This window comes from Delphinapterus leucas, chromosome 20 (genome assembly GCF_059928025.1).
Source record: "Delphinapterus leucas isolate spDelLeu-1000000601 "Yukka" chromosome 20, BTC_Dleu_Yukka2, whole genome shotgun sequence".
NCBI classification, from domain to species: Eukaryota; Metazoa; Chordata; class Mammalia; order Artiodactyla; family Monodontidae; genus Delphinapterus; species Delphinapterus leucas.
The window spans coordinates 14813868-14840250 of NC_143148.1; the positions used below are offsets into that span (position 1 = coordinate 14813868).

At 36.5% G+C, this 26383-nt stretch overlaps 1 protein-coding gene across 1 annotated transcript in view; it reads left to right on the top strand.

Annotated features, from left to right (window-relative positions):
* Window positions 1–25905, top strand: part of ZNF569 (zinc finger protein 569) — a 60292-nt gene extending 34387 nt beyond the window's left edge. Inside the window, exons 4-6 of the mRNA XM_030761355.2 lie at window positions 16051–16177; window positions 16489–16581; window positions 23974–25905. Of these exons, the coding sequence (XP_030617215.1) occupies window positions 16051–16177; window positions 16489–16581; window positions 23974–25799 (2046 nt within the window). The 3' untranslated portion in view covers window positions 25800–25905. The remainder of the gene's footprint in view (window positions 1–16050; window positions 16178–16488; window positions 16582–23973) is intronic.
* The last annotated feature ends 478 nt before the right edge of the window (window positions 25906–26383 follow it).

Sequence of the window (26383 nt, forward strand, 5' to 3'; positions counted from 1 at the left end):
CCAGGAGATTGGATATAGTTCCCTGTGCTATATAGTAGGCCTTGTTGTTTATCTATTCTAACCGTAATAGTTTGCATCTGCTAACCCCAAGCTCCCAGCCCACCCCTCTCCCCCCCTCCTCCCCCTTGGCAACCACAAGCCTCTTCTCTGTGTCTGTGAGTCTGTTTCTGTTTGGTAAATAAGTTCATTTGTGCCATAGTTTAGATTCCACATATAAGTGATATCATATGGTATTTGTCTTTCTCTTTCTGACTTATTTCACTTAGTATGATAATCTCTAGTTGCATCCATGTTGCTGCAAATGGCATTATTTCATTCTTTTTATGGCTGAGTAGTATTCCATTGTATATATGTACCACATCTTTATCCATTCATCCAAGACTGTAAGTTTTAAAAAAACAAAAAGAATGATGCTTTAAAATGCTGATAAGTGCGTTAGGTAATAAAGATAAATGGTTAGGACTACTTCTGTACCAAATAAACTGCAGAAAATTTACTATAAGGAATACTGTGAAAAATAAGAAGAAACATATCAATAGGAAACTTTTATTGGTCTGTCTTAGCTCATGATAGACACATAAAGCAGACAACAAAATGAACATAACTACCAGTAATAATTTGATAGAGCTAATTGATTATCATAGCTTATATCCTTTTTTTAGATATGGAAAAACTAAAAAACTGACCGTATGTTAGGCCTGAATAAAACTCAATAAATTTCAAAAGTACAAACTGTACATGTTCCAGAATGCAGTTACATAGGAAGTTAATAATAAAAATTCAAAAAGAAAACATTTCCACATGGAAATTTTAAAACTAGCATAAGCAACTTAGATCAAGAAAGACATAAAAATTTATGTTACAGAACATCTAAAAAATAATGTACAGAAGAAAACCTGCAGGCTGAATAATAATGATACGTTAATAAATATAAACAAAATGAACAAAATATAGTTCTAGAAATTAGAAACAATGTGAGAAAATAGAAGAAGGAATTGATGAGAATAAACTTGAAGTCAGTGAGAACACATAAAATTGAACTAATACAGAGCTGCTTTTGCTTCCATCTCTCTCATCTTTTTAAAAAATTATTATTTTAAAATCTAGGAAGAGAGAGGGAGAAATAGAATAAACAGCCATATACCGAATACCTGGAATTAGCATATTTAATATTTTGTCATTTTTGCTTTGAGATTTTTTCAATAAAATAATTAGAATATTACAGATACTCTGTCCCCAGAGTCAGTCACTTTCATGAATGTTATGTATATCAAGAGTCCACGGTTTTATGTTTTTACCACACTGATTTGTATATATGAATATTATATAATGTTGCTCTGTTTTAGATTTTTAAATAATAGGGAACATAATGGACTGACAGTTCTGCAACTCACTTTTTTCACTCCATATTGCTTTCAAGACATATTCATGTTAATATATGTATTTCTGACTTTACATCCTCTTCCACTGTTTTACTTTTCCTTATGTCAGTAGCATTCTATCTTAATTACCATGTCTTTATTATTATAAATATTGGTATCTGATAATGAAAACAAATCTCCATCTTTGTTTTTCTTTAACATTGCTGTAGCTATTTGTAGTGATTTATATATTTCCTTAGAATTTTTAGAATTAGTCCATTTCCACAATTAAAACTGCTTAGGTTTTTATTTCAAATTGAACTGAATTATGTTTACAAATATAGCATCTGCAAATAGACACTTTTCATCATTTTGAATTCTCATGCCCCCCCTTTTTTCTTGCCTTATTTCAATTGCTAAATGTTCAGTATAATGCTGAATAGATGTGGTGGCAGTCATCTTTGTTTCATTCTCAGTCTTAAGGGTATACTTTCAATGATTCACCAGTAAGTACGATATACCATGAAAGTTTTTTCGTAAATACTCTTACAGATGAAGGAAATTTCCTTTTATTCCTAGCCTGCTAAGGGGGTCTATCATGAATTGGTATTGACTTTTGTCATACAATTTTCTTGTATATGTGATCTTTTTTTAAAATAAATTTATTTTATCTATTTATTTTGGCTGCTTTTGCTCTTTGTTGTGGTGCGTGGGCTTCTCATTGCAGTGGCTTCTCTTGTTACAGAGCACGGGCTGTAGGTGCGTGGGCTTCAGTAGTTGTGGCTCGCGGGCTCCAGAGCGCAGGCTCAGCAGCTGTTGCCCACAGGGTTGGTTGCCCCGCGGCATGTGGGATATTCCTGGACCAGGGCTTGAACCCGTGTCCCCTGCATTGGCAGGCAGATTCCTAACCACTGCGCCACCAGGGAAGCCCATATATGTGATCTTGATCAAATAAGGTTTCTCCTTTTTTCTGTTAATTTGGTCAATTAAAGTGATCAATTTTTAAAATCGAAGTATAGTTGATTTACAGTATTGTGTTAGTTTCAGGTGTACAGCCAAAGAGATTCAGTTATAAATATATATGTTCAGATTATTTTCAATTATAGATGTTGAAATATAAATACAAGGTATTGAGTATAGTATCCTGTGCCATAGAGTAAATCCTTGTTGCCTGTCTGTTTTTTGTATAGTACTTTGTATCAGTTAATCTCATACTCCGAATTTGTCCCTCCCCCTCCCCTTTGGTAACCATAAGTTTGTTTTCTATGTTTGTGAGTCTGTTTCTGTTTTGTATCTGTTTTGTATATAGATTCATTTATATTATTTTTTACAGTCCATATATAAGTGATATCATAATATTTGTCTTTGCCTTACTTCACTAAGTATAATATTCTCTAGGTCCATCCATGTTGCTGCAAATGGCAATACTTCATTCATTTTATGGCTACTAGCATTCCATTGTGTATATATACCACATCTTCTTAAGCCACTCGTCTCTTGATGGGCACTTGGGTTATTTCCATGTCTTGGCTATTGTAAATAGTGCTGCCATGAATATTGGGGTGCATGTATCTTTTCAAATTAGAGTTTTCATTTTTCCTGGATATATACCCAGGAGTGGGATTGCTGGATCATATGGTAGCTCTTTCTTTTTTATCCAATTTGCCACCCTGTGTCTTTTGATTGGAGCATTTAGTCTATTGATATTAAAAGTAATTACTGATAGGTATATACTTATTGCCATTTTAAACCTTGTTTTCCAGTTGTTTTTCCAGTTCTTTGTTCATTTCTTCTTTTTGGTTTTTTTCCTTTGTGGTTTGATGGTTTTCTTTTGTTTTATGCTTGAGTTCCTATCTTTGTTTTTTGTGAATCTGTTTTTGATTTGTGGTGACTGTGGAGTTCAAGTTTGTTGGCCCATGACTATCTCTCCTTGTGTTAAACTTATAGTCATACAAGTTCACACCTCCCCCACATTTTGTGATTTTGATGTCCTATTTTACATATTTATGTTTTACCCTTTTGCTATTAATTGTAGTTATGTTGCTTTAAAAATTTCTTTTGATTGTTTTTAATCTATGTACTGGCTTAAGTGGTCTTCAATCTTGTTATATATTTACCTTTCTTATTGTGATTTTCCCTTTCCTATAGATTCTTGTTTCTTGTCTATTTGGAGAAAAGCCTTCAATATTTCTTTTAGGGTAGGTTTAGTATTGCTGGATTCTATAATTTTTGCTTGTCTGAGAAATTCTTCTTTTTTAATTTATTTAATTTATTTTATTTTTGGCTGTCTTGGGTCTTAGTTGCTGTGCGTGGGCTTTCTCTAGTTGCAGCGAGCAGGGGCTACTCTTCGTTGTGGTGTGCAGGCTTCTCATTGTGGTGGATTCTCTTGTTGTAGAGCACAGGCTCTAGGCGCACGGGCTTCAGTAGTTGCAGCACACGTGCTTGGTAGTTGTGGCTCGCATGCTCTAGAGCGTAGGCTCAGTAGTTGTGGTGCATAGCCTTAGTTGCTCCGTGGCATGTGAGATCTTCCCAGACTAGGACTTGAACCCGTGTTCCCTGCATTGGCAGATGGATTCTTAACCACTGTGCCACTAGGGAAGCCCTGCTTGTCAGAGAAATTCTTTATCTCTCCTCCTATTCTAAATGATAATCCTGCTGTAGAGTATCCTAGGTTTCTGGTTTTTTCCTTTCAGGACTTTGAATATGTCACATCACTCCCTTCTGATCTGAAGTTTCTATAGAGAAATCAGCTGATAGCCTATGGGGGTTCCCTCTAACTGACTGTTTTTCTCTTGCTGCATTTAGAATCCTCTCTTTAACTTTTCTCATTTTAGTTATGATATATTTTGGCATGAGTTTGATTGGGTTCGTCTTGTTTGGGACTCTCTGTGCTTCCTGTACCTGGATATCTGTTTCCATCTTTAGGTTTGAGAATTTTTCAGCCATGATTTCTTCAAGTACATTTTCGATCCCCTTTTCTCTCTCCTGTCCTTCTGGAACCCCTATTATGCATAGCTTGGCACATTTTATATTATCCCATAGATCTTGCATGTTTCTTTCTTTTTTTTTTAAATTTGTCTTTCTGTCTGCTTTTCTGATTGGGTGATTTCCATTATTCTATCTTCCAGATCACTTATTTGCTCTTCTGTGTCATTTAGTCTGCTATTCATTGCCTCTAGATTGGTTTTTATCCTGGCAATTGAATCGTCTAATTTTGATTGGTTCACCTTCATAGTTTCTAGCTCCTTGTTACAGTGATCTTCATTTTTATTGATAATCTTTCTTAATTCCTGTAGCATTTTTATTACCCTTTTTTTGGGAATTTGGGGTCCAGTAGACTGGTGAGGTCTGCTTCATTATTTGTTCTTTCAGGGGATTTCTCTTGTTCTTTTTTTAGGAGTAATTCCTCTGCTCTTTCATTTTACTTAACTTTCTCTGCTTCTGTGAATTTAGGAGAAACAGTTATCTACTGTGTTCTTGAAGGGGTGTTTTTACGTGGGAGTGTCCCTATGTAGACTGTGTGTGTCCAACATTTTTGGTGTGAGGGCTGGTTTTGGTGTGGATGCTAGCCACGTTTTTCTTCAGAGTGTGCTGGCTGTTATTCCCTTGATAGTTGGTCTTTTGGTGTCCAGAGCCTGCGCTAGATGGGAGGTGGGGTCTCTTCTTTGTTCCATGGCTGTCACCACCCTGTCGGGGGCAGGGTCTGCTTCCCAAATGTTGGAGTAGAAGTCCTGAGGTCAGGTTTCTCAGGCTCTGTTGCCCTTCAGTGCATGGCCTACCCCAAAGAAGGTGAATGCTGAAGCAAGTGAGGCCCATGCGCTCATAGCAAACCTATGTGCCACGTGTGTAGGTGTCCAGGGTTCTGCTCAGAAGCAGCCCAAGGTGCATCCTTTTCTCTGTTTTGTTCCTCCCAGATCTAGTGCAGGGCTGTGGTGTGGAGTAGACTGGAGCTGGGTTTCGGGGTGCTGTCGCTGCAGGAATTGAGGTGGGCAGGAATTGAGATCTGGGCTGCCCCTGTGGCAGACTTATCCCAGGATCTGTCTGCCCCAGGTCTGGTGCTAAGCTGCTGTGTTGAATGCGTGGGGCTGCAGCACTCTCGCTGGGAAACCAAGTGCTGTGCACTCCTCCCCAGGGCCTGTCTGCCCAGTATTCAGCACTTAGCCATTATGCATTCTTGTGGCACTGCCCAGTGCACACACTGACATTGTCTGTGGTAGCTGGTTCTGCTGCCCCTGTGCACACATTGACAAAAGTCTCCACCGCTAGAGCTGCCACCACCACTGTGTGCAAGCTGACAGTGAAGCTCTGTGGCTCCCTCCAGATCACACCCCAGGCCATCTGGGCTGTCTCTGCATAGCTAGATCAAGCCCTCTCCCAGGACCTACCTGCCCGAGATTCAGTGCTTAGCCACTATGCATTCTTGTGGCACTACACGATGTGCTGGCAATGCCTGCCCAGCTAGACCTGCTGCCTGATGTGCGTGCTGACAGTGCCTCCCCTGGCTAGACCCACCCTCCCGTGTGCACACTGACAGTGGCTCCATGGCTCCATCCAGATTACACCCCTGGCGCCCCCGTCTGCCTCTGTGGAGCTAAACAAATCTTTCCCCTGATCTCGCACCAGGCTATGGTGTGGAGGGAGTAGGGCTGGGGCATTTACTGTTTAGGATTAGGAAGTGCGGTGAGGTGGCTGCTGCCGGTGAAACCTTTTCTCCATCCTGATTGTTAGCAAGCCAGCATATGCACACACCTCATGAGTAGGGTCTAGGCTTCTCTAGCATACCTCATGAGTAGGATCTAGGTTTCTCTAGCCCTTCTTTCTGTCTCAGTAGATCCCATTAGGCAAGGAGGCTTGTCTCCTCCATGTAAGACCCCAGAACTGGGATGCCCAGATTGTGAGCCAACCTGATCATTCCCCAGGGCGAGGATCTGCCTGTGTGGACCTTGTCTTCCTTACAGATCCCTCCCAGGGGTGCAGGTCCCAACCTGATGCCTTTTTTCCCCCATCCTACCCAGTTTTGTGGAGATCTTTCTTGCAGCTTTGGTTAGGTATAGGAGTCCTTCTGTCAGCTTCCTGTTGGTTTTCTGTGAGAATTGTTCCGTGTGTAGATATATTTTTGATGTGTTTATGGCGGGAGGTGAGCTCCATGTCCTCCTACTCCACCATCTTGATTCTCCTCCTTTAAAGTCATCAATTTTTTTTTTTTTTTTTTTTTTTTGCGGTACGCGGGCCTCTCACTGTTGTGGCCTCTCCTGTTGCGGAGCACAGGCTCCAGACGCGCAGGCTCAGCGACCATGGCTCACGGGCCCAGCCGCTCCGCGGCATGTGGGATCTTCCCGGACCGGGGCACGAACCCGTGTCCCCTGCATCGGCAGGCGGACTCTCAACCACTGCGCCACCAGGGAAGCCCTAAAGTCATCAATTTTTGAATGTTAAACTAATCCTGTTAACTGGTTGGGGGATACACTTGAATATTTTTTTCCTGGATATTTAATACATTCATTTAATTTATACTAAGGTATACACAACAGATACCAGAACTTTATTGAAAGCAGATTTTCTTGAGTCTGGTGTTAGAAGGTAAGGTGAAGCCAAGATATAAGTTCCTTGCAAGCCTGTTTTATTTAGCAGGAGTTCTGTACCTATCACACATCCTCAGTGAATGCTGTTTTGGACAAGATGTCTTAAACCATGAAGATGAATTTTGCCCAAGGCCAATACTGTTCTATTAAAGTAAATTTTGTGATTGTAAATTCTTTAGAGATTTGAACCTTGTCTGAAAGTCATTTACCTCCTCACATCATACATATAGTCCGTATTTCTTTGTCCCTTAACTTTATTCAATGACTTCATATGTATGAGTCACAGAATTACTCATACTACACTGATATGTATGTTAAAAATATAGTTTATTTTAAAAATTTGTTTGCATATCTCTTATGAGTTCTGATCAGTGGCATGAAAAGAAAAGCTAGTTTTGATGCAGTCTGATTCAAAACTTAGTCCTATCAGTAAACTGTTTCTTTGAATAATTATTCAGTTATTCAGATTCCCCTCTAAACCCCTGTCCTCTCTTAAGGTGGTATCTGAGATATAGAAGAAAATCTTCATAGCTTTGGGAGGAAGAGGGTCCTCTGTGATTCTCCATGGATGTGTGCTGACTGGTATCCACTGAATCTAGTTTAGCTGGCTTCTTTTACTGGGCATTCTGTAGCTGATGAATTTGTGGTATGTTTTTCAGCTCAGTCATGATGCAAGGGCCCCCTCCTTTCGTCTTTCCTCCCTTGGATCTTGTTGTCTCCATAGACTCTGAGTCTCTGTCATAACCTCCAAAGAATCCCTGGCTTCCATGTGCAATAGTCTGTGGGGTCATCTTGCCTTCTGCAAGGGTCCTATCACTCCCTAATCAGGATATATGCTACATGGGACACAAAGGCTACTTAAAGTTCCCCCAATTTGACCATGACACTTTGCCCTCTTAATTCACTACGTTTCTTACTTCACCTTAATGCCCTGGAGTGTGGGAAGTTCTGAGCACACATTTAACTGCCTGTGTCCCTACCTCCATGGCCTTTCTTCTCTATCCCAGGCCTCCGGGGAGGAAAGGGTTTCCCCCAGTCATCTTCCCCTCTGTCTTTCTTTTTTCAGTAAAACTAAAATGGAGAAAGGTTATGAAGAATAAGGAAACATACATTAAAAAGCGTTTCAAAACTAGTATACTGGTTACATGTTTGGAATCTATGAGTGCCAGTGAGAGTCCCAAGGCAGTATAAATAAGGCCATGGAAGGTCTGAAGATATTACTGATGACAAAGCACATCCATCCAGAGGCAAAAAAATTAACCCATAGCTCAAGAGTATCACATCATTTTGTTCTTTGTTGCCATAATAAGTTTCATCTGCAAATGTTCACATCTCCAGAAACATAGAACAGAGTGCCTAGGACAATAAAATTAAATTGACAAACCTGCTGTGTGTTCTGTATTCTGCTTAGTGCTTTACTTGAACTCTTCATTTTTTCATGAGGATTTAATGATTGGTGTCACTTCCCTTCAGCTTCAGGAACTTCCTTTATTATTTCTTTTTTTTTCTCGTTTATTATTTCTTGTTAGGCCAGTCTGCTAGCAATGAATTCTCTGGGAATATATTTCATCTTTTTTTTTAGGTGAAATTTACATAAAATTAATAATTTTGAAGCAAACAATTCAGTGATATTTAGTACCTTCACAGTGTTGTACAGCCACCCCTCTATCTAGTTACAAAACATTTTCATGACCCCCAAATAAAACCTCATACCCATTAAGCATTTACTCCCCCCTTCCCCTCTCCCCCAGCTCCTGGCAACCACCAGTCTGCCTTCAGTCTCTGTATTTATCTATTCCAGATGTTTTATATGAATATAATGCTAAAATATGTGACTTTTGTGTCTGGCTTCTTTCACTTAGTATAATCATTTTTGAAGGTAACTTTGCTAGTTACAGGATTATTCGTTGATAGTGTTTTTTCTTTCAGCACTTGAAATATTGCTGTCCCATTGCCTTGACCTTCATTGTTTCTAATGAGAAGTCAGGTGTCAATTTTACTGTGGCTGCCTTGTAGATAAAGGATTGTTTTCCTCTTGCAGCTTTTAAGGTTTTCTCTGTATTGTTACTTTCAGCATTTTGAGTATGATGTGTTTGTATCTCTTTGTGTTTATCCAGCTTAGGGTTCATTGAGTGTCTTGGATATGTATATTAGTGGTTTTTAAAAATCAAATTTAGGAAGTTTTCAGCCAGTATTTCTTTGAGTAGTCTTCTGTCTTTCCTCTCCTTCTGGTACTCATATTATGTGTATGTGGATGTACTTATTTCTGTCTCACATTTCTCCTAGTCTGTGTTCATTTTTCTTCACTCTTTTTTTTTTTCCCTCATCTTCAGATTGTATAGTTTCTATTGATCTCTTGATCGTTAAGCTTGCTGATTCTTTATTCTGCCATCTCAGACCTTCATGCAGCTGTGAGAAAGTCTCATCCAGGCCAGTGGGGAGTTGCTGACCAAAATTTTCCCATTAGAGGAGTCCCATGTCAGGTAGGATGGTCCAGTCCCTAATACCCTCACTGTGCTTAGCCTTTGGCTGGAAAAATAGCCAGTGGTGGCTTGAGAATAGCATGGTCTCATCAAGAACACAGTAGTAGAACTAAAGATAGAACGGCTGGAGGTTGTTCACCAATTATATGTCTCACAGCTTGTTCTCTTGAAGGGGATCTGGGAGCATATTTCTATGGCTGCCACAAAGATAGCATTTTGAAATGTTCTCTTTCTACCATAAGCATTTATCTGTCTTAATAGATTTACCTAGTATTATTGACTGTGACAGAAATCTTCCATAACAGTTGCTTAAACAGGACAGAATTTTATTAGTCTCTGTAGGAATTCAGGTACCAACAAATCACGGCTGGTCCTGTATCTCTAAGGCAGAGAGAACCAGGATTCCTCTATTTCATTTGTCTACCTCATTATCCTCTAATACTTGGCTCTACCTCATTATCCCAAATGACTATATTTGCCCTAGCCATCATAGTTACTTAACAGTCTATAGGAAGGAGGAAGCTGGGAAGAAAATGTATACCTCTTCCCTTTAAGCTCACTTACCAGTAGTTGCACATAATACTCCTTTCATCTTATTGTCCAGAACCTTATATAAAAATACCTAGCTTCAAAGGAGATGAAGAATGATAATAAGAATGATAATGGCACAGGAGGCCATATGCCCAGCCAAAAATTTGGAAATGGGGGGAAATATTGGGATAGAAGAGTAAAAGTCTTTGCTACAGTATCAACTGTTCTGGATTTCTTTTCTTTTTTTTTTTTTCATTTTGAGATCAGTCTTGGTTTCATATTTCTTTTTAAATTATTAATTTCATTGAAGTTCAGTTTGTTTCAGTATTTATTCCTAATTTTGTATGTTTGTTTTTTTTAATTTATTTTTCTTCATTAAACTTATTTGCCTAACTCAGTATTTATACTTAAAATGTCAATTTTTAATTATGGGGATTTATGTATATAAGTTCTAGATTTCTCATATTAAGATTATGCTTCATATTTACTAAATTTTTTAAAAAGTATTTTCATCGTTTATTTTAATGATTTCTTTTTGGATTCTGTCACTCTTGAGCAATTACAATTTTCTTGCAAAATCTGTGGTGTTGGTTTTGTAATTTATTAATTATTTTATTGATCCAACTTAGGAAAATACAACTCCCTGAGGAGAAATCTGAGGCTGAGGCACTGTCAGCAAGAATTCATCTTATGTGCTCTTCTCCTTTCATGTGATTAATGAAACCATTATAGTAGGACTAGCTTTCTGCATTATGTTTTCTCCTCAGCCGTAATTCCTCACCAGGTACTTTTTCTGAGCTTATTTTGGTCTTTATCCCACTTAAGGGGAAGTCCCAACTATCCCGTGCATTTCAGTGTTTTGTTTTAAATAAATTTATTTATATATATTTTTTTGGCTGCATTGGGTCTTCGTTGCTGTGCTTTCTCTAGTTGTGGTGAGCAGGGGCTACCCTTCATTGCGGTGTGCAGGTTTCTCATTGCTGTGGCCTCTCTTGTTGGAGAGCATGGGCTCTAGGCATGCGGGCTTCAGTAGTTGTGGCTCGTGGGCTCTAGAGTGCAGGCTCAGTAGTTGTGGCACATGGGCTTAGTTGCTCCGTGGCATGTGGAATCTTCCCAGACAAGGGCTCAAACCCATGTCCCCTGCATTGGCAAGCAGATTCTTAACGACTGTCCCACCGGGGAAGTCCTTTCGGTGTTTTTTTACCCTGACACTTTGCCTTTGGTTTCTTTTTTTTTTCTTTTTACATTTCTTTAAAAATTTTCTTTTCTAGCTTTATTGAAATATAATTGACATGTAACATTGTGTTTAAGGTGTACAACGTGTTGAATTGATACACTTATATACTGCAAAATTATTATCACAGTAGTTGCTTAAAACCTCCATCACCTCACATAATTATTTCTTTTTTAGGACGAGAAAATTTAAGATCTACTCTCTAGCAAGTTTCCAGTATATAATACTGTATTGTTAACCATAGTCACCATGCTGTACATTAGATCCCCAGAAATTATTCATCTTATAAATGGAAGTTTATACCTGTTGACCAGCATCTTCCCATCACCCCCACCTCCTAGACCTGGGCAAGCACCATTCTGTTCTCTATTTCTATAATTTTGACTTTTCAGGATTCTACATATAAGGGATATCATAGAGTAATTGTCTTTCTTCGTCTTACTTCACTTAGCATAATGCCCTAAAGATCTATCCATGGAGTTGCAAATTGCAGGTTTCCATCTTTCTCATGGCAGAATAGTATTCCATTATATATATATATATCACATCTTCTGTATACATTCATCTGCAGACAGACACTTAGATTGTTTCCATATTTTGGTTACTGTTAATAATGTTGCAGTGAATATGGGAGTGCATATATGTCTTCAAACTCCTGTTCTCATTTCCTTTGGACATATACCTGGAAATGGGATTGTTGGATTATATGGTAATTCTATTTTTAAGTTTTTTAAGGAACTTCTGTACTGTGCTGTTTTCCATAGTGGCTGTATCAATTTACATTCCCATCAACAGTGAACAAGGGTTCACTTTTCTCCACATCCTTTCCAACACATTTTATCTCTTGTCTTTTTGATGATAGCCTTTATAACAGGTGTGAGGTGACACTTCATTGTGGTGTTGATTTGAATTTCCATGGTGATTAGTGATGTCAAGCATTTTTTCATGTACCTGTTGGCCAATTGTATGTCTTCTTTGGAAAAATGTCTATTCAGTTTCTCTGCCCAATTTTAGTCAAGTTGGGTTTTTTTGCTATTGAGTTGTATGAGTTCTTTATTTTGGATGTTAACCACTTATCAAATATATGATTTGCAAATATTTTCTTCTGTTCCATAAATCACCTTTTTATTTTTTTGATTGTTCCTTTTGCTGTGCAGAAGCTTTTTAGTTTGATGTAGCCTCACTTATTGATTTTTGCTTATATTGCTCATGCTTTACATGTCATATTTAAAAAATTGTTGCCAAGACCAATGTCAAGAGCTTTATCCTTATGATTTCTTCTAGGAGTTTTACTGTTTCAGGTCTAATTTTAAATCTTTAACCATTTTGAGTTAATTTTATGGTGTAAGATGTGTCCAGTTTTATTATTCTGCATGTGATTATCCAGTTTTCCCAACACCATTTATTGAAGAGACTATCCTTTCCCCATATTGAATATTCTTGACTCCCTTGTCAAGTATTAGTTGACTGATACAAGGGGGTTATTTCTAGACTCTCATTTCTTATACATGGGTCCATGTGTCTATTTTTATGCAGATACCACACTGTTTTGATTACTATGGCTTTGTCATATAGTTTGAAATCAGGAAATGTGATGCTTCCAGCTTTGTTCTTTCCCAAGATTGCTTTGGCCATTTGGGGTCTTTTGTGGCTCCATACAAATTGTATTGGGTTGGCCAAAAAATTCATTCGGGTTTTTCCATAAAAAGATCACTTTTTCCTGTTTCTGTGAAAAAAGTCTTTGGGAATTTTGATAGTGATTGCATTGAGTCTGTTGATGGCTTTGGGTAGTATGGACATTTTAACAATATTAATTCTTGCAATCCATGAACATGGGATATCTTTCCATTTATTTGTGTCCTCTTCAGTTTCCTTCATCAAAATCTTATATTTTTCAGTGTCTAGAGCTTTCTCCTCCTTGGTTAAATTTATTGCTAAGTATTTTTGTTGTTTTTGATGCTATTGTGAATGGGATTGTTTTATTTCTTTTTCAGATATTTTGTTGTTACTGTATACAAATACAGCTGATTTCTGTCTGTTGATTTTGTGTCCTGCAACTTTACTGAATTCGTTGATTAGTTCTTACAGTTTTTTTGGCAGTGATTTTAGGATTTTCTATATATAAGATCATATCATCTGCAAAGAAAAAGAAGACAGTTTTCTTCTTTCTTTCCTATTTGGATGTATTTTTTTTCCTTGCCTGATTGCTCTGGTTAGGATTACCCATACTATATTGAATAGGTCTGGTGAGAGTGGGTACCTTGTCTTGTTCTGATATTAAAGGAAAAGTTTCAACCTTTTACCATTGGATATGATATTGTTGTTGGCTTATCATATATGTCCTTGTTTATGCTGAGGTATGTTCCTTCTATACTCAGTTTGTTGAGAGTTTTTATCACAAAAGGATGTTGTATTTTGTCAAGTGTTTTTTCTGCATCTATTGAAATGATCATATAATTTTTGTCTTTCATTCTATTAAAGTGATGTATCACATGTATTGATTTGCATATGTTGAACTATCCTTGCATCCCAGGAATGAATCCTTCTTGATTGTGGTGTATGATCCTTTTAACATGCTGTTGAATTTAGTATGCCTATATTTTGTTGAAAAATTCTGCATCTATATTCATTAGAGATATTTGCCTATAGTTTTTCTTGTAGTGTCCTTATCTGCCTTTGGTATCAGGGTAATGTTGGCCTTGTAAAATGAGTTTGGGAATGTTCCCTCCAGTTCTATTTTTTGGAAAGTATGAGAAAGACTGGCATCTGTTCATCTTTGAATGATTGGTAGAATTCACCAGGGAAGCCATCTAGTCCTCGGCTTTTCTTTTTTTGGTGGGAGGGGAGGGTTTTCTCTATTGAAAGATTTTGATTACTGATTCAACTCCTTATTCATTATTGGTCTGTTCTGATTTTTTATTCCTTCATGATTCAGTCTTGGTAGGTTGTATGTTTCTATGTTTCTTCTAGGTTATCCACTTTGTTACCATATAATTGTTCATAGCAGTCTCTCATGGTCATTGTACCTGTGATATCAGTCATAATGTCTCCTCTTTCATTTTTTATTTTATTTATTTGACTCCTCTTTTTTACTTCTTGATGGTGTCCTTAGCACAGTTAGTAAGATCCGCTTCTCTGTAATGTCCTCTGAGAATGTTATCTGCTGCTGTCTCAGACTTTTCAGTGACACAGCTCACAATTCAGTACTTTGGATGTGATGAGAGAAAAATGACACTCTTTGGCACCATCCCACATAGCTGGGAAAGCAGGGTACTCACACATCCTTATTTTCCTTCATGAACGAAATCATGGGCCAAGATGTCTCTTGGCCCTAAGCTGTGTTGCCTTGGTGGAGGGGTGAAGTAGGTAAAGTCACACTGTTCCTCTTACCCTCTCTGATGAGTCCAAACTTGTATTTTTTGCTCCACTGATGTACTGGAACTTCTTGGCTGGAGATGTGTACTTTCACAAAAGCTCTGTCTTCCATTGGGTGCTTGTCTAAGACAGTCATTTTCTGGGGGCTTCTGGACCATGACCAAGAGAGGCTAGAGTCAGTCACATGCCTCTCAGGGTCTATAGCCAGGACTGAGGTCTGTATGCTTATAACTTAACGTGTGGGTAGGCAAGACTCCTTCGCAGTCCCTTAGCATACGGTGCTGGACCCCACAGTTCCCGCAAAGGCACTTTTGTCCATAGATGGATGCCAAATTACTGTTTTTGCAGTGGGGCCACTGCAGAGGGATGTCTTATTTTGCCATGATTGCTTTTGGTTTCTTAAGCCTGATTGTTTATAAGTCCTTGGTCTTCAGCAGAAAAGGGCTCCAAAAGAGGAGTTTCCATTATTCCCACAGCATACTCTCAACTTTAGTGGATGTTCATGGTCATAGGGTCCTTTTAGGACCTAGAAATAAATTATCAGAAACATTTTTTATGAGCCAGCTCCTGGTGATTTCCTTTTATCTTACCCCATCTCATAGACATTCCTCAAAGTATAGGAAATATGGAAAGCTACCTTTTTTCCAGTGCTGTTGAAGATTTTTTTCTTATGTTTATATTTTTGGGGCATGTTGGTTTTTAACTAGAAAAAGTGCATTTGATTTCTTTGTTCAAATCACACTTCTTTGAAGAAATTTGTTACCAGTCCCTCATTTTTGACACTTTAATCTTTCTTGGTACTGTTTTCTCACAGTTCTGGTTGTAATTCATGTTCAGACCATTTAAAAAAAACTTCATTAATCTTTTTTCTATATCTGTTGGTATTTGTAGCATTCTATTTGTGGCACTCTTTTTTCAGTATATGTGAACTCTGAACAAAAATATATCCAGTTTTCGTGGCTGCAGACACCTGTTATAGGCTTATGAACAATAAATTCTCATTTTCAATCTAGATTTCTTCTGATCTAATGAACAATATATGCAACTGCTAAATCAATGAATATCTCTGTTTGGATGTTCCTACTATACTTCAAAGTCATTCTCTCCCCATTTCTGCTTCCATCCAAATCCTATTTTCATTTTTTCATGTACCAATGAATCACAGGGATCTAGTGAGTTCCCAGACCAATTAACTTTAGTACAGTTTTGTATTCCCCCAGTTTTTACACTCAGTATAAATTAGTACCCAAGATCTCTTTAACTCACAGTAGTTATTAAAAATGTGTGCTTGCTAAATCAATGAATGAACATAAACTGACAGGATGTTGCTAAAATGATATTTTTCTTTCAGACAATAACAAAAACAGGTAAAATTTATTTTATAATCTCTTACCTTTGTGTACTATCAGAACAAGTTTCAATATGTTTTGTCCACTACATCTAAGATGGATGACTCCAGATTGAGTGGGAATATGTTGTTACAGGAAACAGTGACATTCAAAGATGTGGCTATTGACTTCACTGAGGAAGAGTGGCAGCAGTTGGATCCTGCTCAAAGGAACCTGTACTGGAATGTGATGCTAGAAAACTATAACAACTTAATCACTGTGGGTAAGGGTAGTTTCCTATATAACTAAAACTCTGGGAGTAAATTACCTTTTTTTCCCTCAGTGTTTCTGAAATGTGTGAAACCTTTAAATGTTAGCCTGAGTGTGACCTTTAGGTGCCTTTGCTCACATTCATGTGCATGCTGCAGCTTTCAAAGCAAAATGTCATCCTTGGTTATGTTTCAAGCGGCAGTATTCCTAGAAAACATAGTTTTCTTGTCCTTCAGAAAGCCTGGTTTCCCTGGGCCAGCCTCAGTTCTTGAATGATTGTTCCTAGTATTTATGCCCAAATCTTATGTCACTTCCCTTTGACAGGATGTCCATTCACCAAACCTGATGTGATTTTCAAGTTGGAGCAAGAAGAACCATGGGTGGTGGAGGAAGAAGTGTCAAAGAGACATTGTCCAGGTTAGTGGGAAGGAACCATACAGGTGAGGAGGGGCCAGGGCCCTTTAATTGTTAATCTGTAAGTTTTTGATCCCTCTGAAATGTTCTTCAAAGTTATTTTTTTTAAGGCCATAGAACTTTGTAGTGACAATTGGTGTGAATTTTTTATATATGTAAGATGTCATTTCTAGATAATATTCTTAACTTCTTTCCTCAGAACCTAAAAGACCAGTTAGCTTTCTTACCTCTGTGTTAGATATCAACATTTCCTAATTCATTCCCAGCTTTGCTTTGGTAATCATTCTAGTCTTTCTGCCCACCTTTTTACATAGGCTCCTTTCCTTTTACGTTCAGATATTTACAGAATTGAAGTTGTTTAAATAAACTTGTTGACATTTAGAGTCCTTTACTATTTTGTCTTTTTCCTTCCATTGTAAATGCTTTAGCATCATATTTTGTACCCATAGTCACACTTCCCACTGTAATTTAGCTTTTGCTCTCATACTTCAGTAATGACTACAATCCTTTTACTTCGATAAAGTTTTAAAGTCAGTCCTACTTTTCTGTTATCTCCCATTTTCTGCTACATTTGTCACGTATATATGCATGTGCTTGTGTGTTTGTGATACATGGGTATACATATGTATAATGCGTACACATATATATGTATACATGCATACATATACATACATATATTTTTAATTTGAAAGATATTGTGATGTCTTTTTTTGCTCTTCAAGGAGATAACAATTTATACTTCTACTGACAATTTCTGCAACTTAGTCTATTAGCATTCCTTAAATCATTGCCAGTTTGATAAATGAAAAATAACTTACTATAGTTTGAATTTGCATTTCGTTTATTATAAATGAAGGCAAGCATCTTTTCATATGTTTAAAATCTATCTATATTTCTTTTTTATGAACAGTTTGTGTTTTATGCCCCTTTTTTTCTGTTGAGTTCTTAATTTATATGAATTCTTAACATATTAAGGTGATTAGCCGTTTCTCTTGTTTTTCTAGTATTTTTTTCTGGTCACTCATTGCTCTTTAAAGTACTTTTTACCACCGTTAAAGTTCACATAGTTAAAATAACAATCTTTTCTTACAGGAGATTTATCATATGATTCTTTTTCCTTTTGTGTATATGGGTGAATATTATTTAAATATTTCTTAATAATGAATCATACTTACATTTTTGCTATGAATTTAAATATCCTAACTCTGTCAAGCTTTGAAGTCAATGTTACACCGGTTTTGTAAATAAAATTTAGAATCTTTTCTTCACGTTCTAGAACATTTATATAGCATTGGCATAAAACTCCCATAAAATTTTTATTTATCTTACCTGTTGAACTATTTGGACCTTGCAGATTTTTGAGGGAAGTTTCTTTGACAGCTTTTCTCCATTGTTCCTTTTTTTTTTTTTGCGGTACGTGGGCCTCTCACTGTTGTGGCCTCTCCCGTTGCGGAGCACAGGCTCTGGACGTGCAGGCTCAGCAGCCATGGCTCACGGGCCCAGCCGCTCCGCAGCATGTGGGATCTTCCGGGACCGGGGCACGAACCTGTGTCCCCTGCATCGGCAGGCGGACTCTCAACCACTGCGCCACCAGGGAAGCCCTTCTCCATTGTTCCTTTTATAACTGTTCTATATAGATGTTTTTTTCTCTCTTGGCAATAGTTTTTGATAATAGGCTGTAATTTTCCAGAAAGATACCATTTTAATCCTGGTTTTCGAATTAATTTTCACAGAGTTGAACAAAGAAATTGCCATAAATATTTAAATTTCCTCTGTATTTTAAGAAGGTTACCATATATTGATGTTCCAGGGCCATCTGTTATATTTAACAATTTGTTTCATCTGTGTTTTCAAATGTTTGTATAAAATTATTCATAGTGTTGTCTTCTTATTTATGTCTTCCATAAATACTGCAACATTCTCAGCTAGCATCATCAAATATTGGCTCTCATTCATTGCCTTAACACTCTACCACTGAGAGTCATATTAGATAGATGCTAGACCTTTTTTTCTCCATATTTTTAAATATCCTTTGCTATTTTCTTCCTCTGTATCTCTGTGTTGCCTTCTCAGTAATTACTTCAGATAAATCTTCCATTTTGTTAATTCTCTCTTCAATCATGTTTATTCATCTTTTTAATTCATCCACCTTTGAAAAATTTTTAGTAGTAGTATTTTGTATTTTTGTAAGTTCCTCTTCTTTTTGTTTTTGCTATGTTTTTTTCTTCTCACATCTTTCTGATTCTTCCTAGTAATTTCTGTGGCTTCTTCAGCTTTGTGTTTCTATCATTTGTTTCTTTAAAAATACTGTACATAACTCTTTTGTATTCAGTATCTGACAGTTCCAGTATTTTAAGTTCTCAGGTTTAAATATCTTGTTTTTGAGGACTCAGTGTATTTTGGTTCTTCACATAGTTGATGATTGCTGATCCTAAATTTAAATTTTTAAAATCTTAATTTGTGCTAATTCTGTTGTCCTAAATTGGGGTTGCTTTCCTCTGAAGATGATTTGCATGTACTTCTGGTGGGTGCCAAGAGGCGTTACCAAGTGAGGATCAGTTGAACATTCTTTGAAGGTCCTGGCTTTTTGTAGGAATCTTAGTTGAGCTTCTCTTCTTTATTGATGGCCCAAGAGCCTTATACTTTAGTTAACAAGGCTTTGCATAGGTACTCAAGACAGATCTGTCTTGCAGGTTGTTTTCAGGTCTGTTCTCTCTCAGACCTGACTTTAGCTAATACTTGTTTTTATTTTGTTCATTTTTTGTGTGTATGGTGCTCAGGCATGGTTGTTGGAGAGGATTGTAGTGTTCTTGGAGATTTATGCTACTTCCTATAAGCCCAGTGATGCTTCAGAATTTCTGCTTTATCCACTATCTTGTTTTGCAATATGAGGTTACCTTACTGTAATTTCAATACTTAAAGTTTTTAAATTTTTTAAGGTTTTTTTTTTGATGACCATTTTAAAAGTCTTTATTGAATTTGTTATAGTATTGCTTCTGTTTTATGTTTTTTGGCCCCAAGGCATGAGGGAATCTTAGCTCCCTGACCAGGGATCAAACCCACACCCCCTGCACTGGAAGGTGAAGTCTTAACCACTAGACCACCAGGGGGGTCCCTAAAAGTCTTTATGTAGCCTATCTGTCTCTCTTTTTTCCCCCCACTTGCATGGTGTTCATTACTTTGGATGGTTTTATTTCTCTCTTTTCTTTCTTTCTTGGTTCTGCTAGTTAATTTTTTTTAGCCCTTTTTGTTTTCTCATTGTTTCTTCCTCATGCATTTGTATCTCTATTTTGAGCTCATTTATAGTTGATATTTTCATTAAGTTTTTTCATTCATGGCAATACATTTAATCAAGATTTTCATTTACTATGTGTCAATTGTTTTAGCTTGAATTTTTTGTCTGCTTTCTTTATCTCATGTTTCTTTTCTTTTTTCTCTTATACTTTTTTAGAGATCTGATTCCAGTACCTTCTCATTTATGAGTGAGGATAGTTCCTCCTTGACCTGACTTTTAAAGAAGGATATTGTTAGGGAAGGAAAGAAAGTTCTCTGATCTAGAGCAGGAATCTGCAAACTATGACCTGTAGGCCAGCCACTTGTTTCTGTAAATAAAGTTTTACTGGAATATAGCCACAATGAATCATTTACATCTTAACTATTAATACTTTCACATTGCAGAGGCAAAGTTGAATAGTTGTGTCAAAGACTGTATGACCCACGAAGCCTAAAATATTTACTATCTGACCTTTAAGAAAATGTTTGCCGACTCTTGATGTATAGGAATGCATCTGTTCTTCATACTAAAGCCTTTTATTCTACATGGTTTTGTGAATATGTTTAGGTTTTACTTCTTCTCATCCAAAAAGGAACTGCAGCTGCAATTCTTCTCATAACTCTGAATCTTACACTCTCACCCCAACAGACTTCTTCCTAAAAAGACAGTATTTCACAGTGTTTCCTCGTTCAGCCCTGGCTTCCTTGACATACCTTGGGATGTCAAGTCTCCTGTAATCAGTCTCTACTCCCAAATTTCCATGTTGTAATCAGGGGTTACTTAATTCTGCCCTTCAAGGTGTGATATCCACTTTGACAATGTCAGCTGCTTGCTGTGCCCAAGATCAGCATGAACAGCTGTCTTCTCTTAGAATCCTTTTTTCCCTATTCCACCCTTCACTGTATTTGTCAACACTAACTCATTTATTATAATTGGGGTTACGGCCACCACCTAGGATTATTGAAGAATCAATGACTTTTCATTCCTGTTTGTATAGAGGAAAAGAGATCAGATACTTTTTCATTTCACCATCTTAAAACATGGAGTCTTTTCTGTCACATTTGATATTTTGATCTTGCCCTTGGAACTCTTTTCCACTTCTACTTGGATAGTACCTTAAAGACCTGATCTTACCTTCTCCCTCAACACCTTTTGCTTAATTGAGCTTTTCTGTTTCCCTGAACTGAGGGGACTCAATAGCTTAAGCTTAGTATTCTGCCTTCTTTTCTACATTTATAATCTGCAACCACGTCTCTAACTTTACCTGCATTATAGCTTCACAAGAATTTTTCCTTTACTTTATTCTCAGTCTGGCAGAGAGGGAGAAAAATCTCCATTTTCCTCTCCTAGAGCTAAGCAGCCACTGGGGACTGAATGTCTCACCTTTGGGTATGTAGACGTTCATTTATTCTACATTTGAGCCAGTTCCTTATCTCCGAATTTCTCTGCCTGGTGTCCTTGACTCTAGAGCCTTTCTGCTTATATTTCTCAAGAGAGTAATCTCCCATCTTCTCTAGGGTGGAAGAGTGGTCTTTGTCTTTGTTAGTTTATATCTTTTTCCTTATCTAATTTTAGTGTGGTTTTGTGTAGGATCAGAGATAAATTCATGTATTTATGAGGCCATATTTAAGCATAATTTCCCACTCTTTGTTTTCCCTTTCAATCATGCTACACAGGCTCTTTCTGTTTTATATTCTGATTCTTCTTTTTTTTAAATATTTATTTATTTACTTTGGCTGTGCTGGATCTTAGTTGCGACATGCAGGATCTTCGTTGCAGCACGTGGACTCTTAGTTGCAGCATACGGACTTCTTAGTTGTGACATGCAGACTCTTAGTTGCAACATGCATGCAGGATCTAGTTCCCCAACCAGGGATCGAACTCAGGCCCCCAGCATTGGGAGCGCGGAGTCTTACCCATTGGATCACCAGCGAAGTCCCTATTCTGATTCTTTTATCCAATTTTTACCTTCCTATTGTTTGTTCTCATTTTATTAATTACTGTATTGTTCAGAGCAATTTTATTTATTCACTTTTTTAAATATATAATACATACTTGTAGTACAAAATTTTTAAAGTACAATAGGATATATATTGAAAAGTAATTTTTCTTCTCTTACCCATGTCTTCCTCTCTGCTGGCAACCCCTAGTATCATTTTCCCTTGAGCTGTTATTTACTTGCATTTTCAAACATTTTTATTGAACCCACTTTAAGTTGATAGGTTAACTTGCAAATAATTTCCATTTTTGCTATCGAATATTCTTTTCCAGGAATGTGATACACCTTTTGTCTTAGTTTCCTAGAGCTGCCATAATGAAGTAGAGGCTAGAAATACACAGTCAAGGTGTAAGTAGGGCAATGTTCCTTCTGAAACCTATAGGAGAAGATTCCTTGTATCTTTCAGCTTCTGGTATCCCCAGACATTCTTTGGCTTGTGGCAGCATAACTCCAATTTGTGTCTTTATCTTCACATAGTGTTCTCCCTGTGTTCTGTCTCTTCATGTGGCATTCTTTTTATAAGAACACCAGTCATATTAGATTAGGGGCTTACCTTACTCCAGTATGACCTCATCTTAACTAACTACATCTGCAATGACCTTATTTTCAAATAACTTCACGTTCTGAGGTACTGGGGGTTAGGGCTTAAACATATATTTTAAAGGGGGAACACACAATTCAACCTATAACACTTTCATTTGTTCAAATCTGTGTGTGCATTTTAAATTTTTCTTATAATTTTTAGACATTTCTTATTAAATTTATTCCCAGATTTTTCATATTTTTCTTGTCATTGTAAGTGTAGTCTTTTGCTATATTTTCTAAATAGTTGTTTGTATATATGAAGGTTACTGAAACTGAATATTAATTTACTATATATAGTGAATTTAATTTTTTACTTTTTATAATTTTTCAGTTGAATCAATTTTGCAAGTTAACAGTTTTAGTATTGACAAATAATGTTAACTTTACCTTTCCTTTCCAAGTTTTTATACCTCATTTCTTTCTCTTATTTAATACACTACCCTGTACTGTAATAATAGTTGTGATAGTACTTATCTTTTTCTTATTCCTGACTTTAATGTGAATGCTTTGGGATTTTTCCCATTAAGAACAGTGCCAGGGTTTAAGTTATACTGTGCTTTTTCTCAAGTTAAATAAGTGTCTGTCTGTTCCCATTTTATAAAGTGATTTTTATGGAAAATAGGTGTTGAATTTTATCATCTTTTTAATATCTTTGGAACGATTACTTGATTTTTCACTTTTGACCTGTTAATGTATTTACTTATAGTAATAGATTTTCTAATATTGAAACATATTCCTGGAAAAAAACAACATATATATGTCTTATATTTAATGTGCTTTTGGGTCACTTGTTTTTTCTTCCGGGTCATTTTGATATGTAGAGTTTTTGCATTGATATTCAAAAATGAAATTGGTGTATAGTTTGCTTTTTTGGTTGTCATCTTTATCAGATGTTGGTGTTAATATTATGTTTGTCTCACACACAAAAAAATGGGAATTCTTTTTTCTTTAATAATATTTTGTACAGCATGACAGCTGTCCCTTAGGTGTTTGTTTAAATTCCCATGATAATATCTCTGGGCCTTTTCTATTTGTTTTGTTTTGGGGTATTTCTTTTCATATTTTTCTGTTTATTTTGTGGAAATTGGTATTTGTTTTCTACATCTTATAGAGTCAGTTTTGGTCATTTATATTTTCCAGAAAATTATGTCAAAAAGTTTATTTAAATGGAGTCCTGTAAAGTACTTTTATGAGTTTTTAGCTTCCTGTTTTTGTCTTTTTCTCTATCGCTATTTCTTCTTAATTTGTACATTCTGAATTCTCCCTCTTATTTATCCAACAGTTTACCTTTTTTCTTTCAGATCCCATTTAAAAGCAGTCAAAGCTATTTGTATTCATAAATATCTGTCTCTACTCATATTTCCTTTCCTGGAATTTCCTAAAGCTTAGGAAATAGAAGCTATATGTACCTGGAATTTGCTTAATAGGACACTAGGCCATAAGCTAAGAACCAATCCCATACTAGTATATTTAAAAAATTTTTTTGATATAATATTGGAAAAATTTACAAGTGATATTTATTTGCAATTTGTTTTAGGAGAAATATGGGGGATGGATGAGCATCAGAAAATCCAGGACAGACTTTTGACACAACTTGAAGATAAATTCACAAAAACACTGACTGAAGAAAAAGTGAATGAATGTCATAAGAAATTTGCAAATGCATTTTCTCCAAACTCAGACTTTTTTCCTTCCAGTCACAATCTCTATAAATACGACTTATTTGGAAAGTGTTTAGAACATAATAATTTCAACTATTATAATAATGAGAGAATCCTTATAAGAAAAGAACATTGTGAATATAATGAACCTATGAAATCATTTGGCAATAGCTTATCCCATCTTGTAGTAACCCCCTTTAAGTGTAATCATTGTGGAAAAGGTTTTGATCAAACTTTGGACCTCATAAGACACCTGAGAATTCATACTGGAGAGAAACCCTATGAATGTAAAAAATGTAGAAAAGCCTTCAGCCAAAAGGAAAAACTCATTAAACATCATAAAATCCACAGTAGGGAGCAGTCTTACGAATGTAATGAATGTGGAAAAGCTTTCATTAAAATGTCAAATCTCATTAGACATCAAAGAATCCATACTGGAGAGAAACCCTATGCATGTAAGGAGTGTGGGAAATCCTTCAGCCAGAAATCAAATCTCATTGATCATGAAAAAATTCATACTGGAGAGAAACCTTATGAATGTAATGAGTGTGGAAAAGCATTCAGCCAGAAGCAAAGCCTCATTGCACATCAGAAAGTTCATACTGGGGAGAAACCTTATGCATGTAATGAATGTGGTAAAGCCTTCCCTCGAATAGCATCTCTTGCTCTTCATATGAGAAGTCATACAGGAGAGAAACCTTATAAATGTGATAAATGTGGAAAAGCCTTCTCTCAGTTTTCCATGCTTATTATACATGTGAGAATTCATACAGGTGAGAAACCTTATGAATGTAATGAATGTGGAAAATCCTTCTCTCAAAGCTCAGCCCTTACTGTACATATGAGAAGTCATACTGGTGAGAAACCTTATGAATGTAAGGAATGTAGAAAAGCCTTCAGCCACAAAAAGAACTTCATTACACACCAGAAGATTCATACTAGAGAGAAACCTTATGAATGTAATGAATGTGGGAAAGCTTTCATTCAGATGTCAAATCTTGTTAGACACCAGAGAATTCATACTGGAGAAAAACCCTATATATGTAAGGAATGTGGCAAAGCCTTTAGCCAGAAATCAAATCTCATTGCTCATGAAAAAATTCATTCTGGAGAGAAACCCTATGAATGTAATGAATGTGGTAAAGCCTTCAGCCAAAAGCAAAACTTTATTACACATCAGAAAGTTCACACTGGAGAGAAACCTTATGATTGTAATGAATGTGGTAAAGCCTTCTCTCAAATTGCTTCCCTTACTCTTCATCTGAGAAGTCACACAGGGGAAAAGCCTTATGAATGTGATAAATGTGGGAAAGCTTTCTCTCAGTGCTCATTGCTTAATTTACATATGAGAAGTCATACAGGTGAGAAACCCTATGTATGTAATGAATGTGGAAAAGCTTTCTCTCAAAGAACTTCCCTTATTGTACATATGAGAGGTCATACAGGTGAGAAACCTTATGAATGTAATAAATGTGGAAAAGCTTTCTCCCAAAGTTCCTCCCTTACTATACATATACGAGGTCATACAGGTGAGAAACCCTTTGACTGTAGTAAATGTGGAAAAGCCTTTTCTCAAATCTCATCTCTTACACTTCATATGAGAAAACATACAGGTGAGAAGCCTTATCATTGTAATGAGTGTGGTAAGGCTTTCAGCCAAAAGTCACACCTTGTTAGACACCAGAGAATTCATACTCATTAGGAATAGAAACTCTGAATCTTGTGAATATGGAAAAGCCTTTGGAAGGAATTAGCACCTTGCACAGTACATTATCGGATCTAGAGCAGAAAACTGTGAATGTGGGAAAGCCGTTTGAAGAAGTCACATTTGTGACACAGTTCTTACCAAGGTGACAAATTGTATAATGAGAAAGCTGATCATCAAAAATCTTCAGCAGATATCTTATCTAATGATAATATTTATCCAGCATTATCTTTAAAACCTGAAATAAGATATTTTCATCAGCATGCCAGCATGATACTTGAGCTCCTAGCCAATCTCTTAACCAAGAAAAAGAAGATTGGAGAAAAAAAAAACTCTTAAAATAACCTCTCATACTAGAATAGTTAATTAGAAAATATCTTGATATAAAATACCTGAGAATAAACAATAATGAATTACAAGACATATATAAAGTTATAAAACATTTTGAAGGTCACACTTGAAATTCTGAGAAAAATAACATTTTCTGAAAAGACTTGACATGGTAAAAAAATATATAAATTTTCTCACAAATCACTAAGTTTAAAGTACTTCCACTCAAAGTTTTTACCAGTTAGTTATAT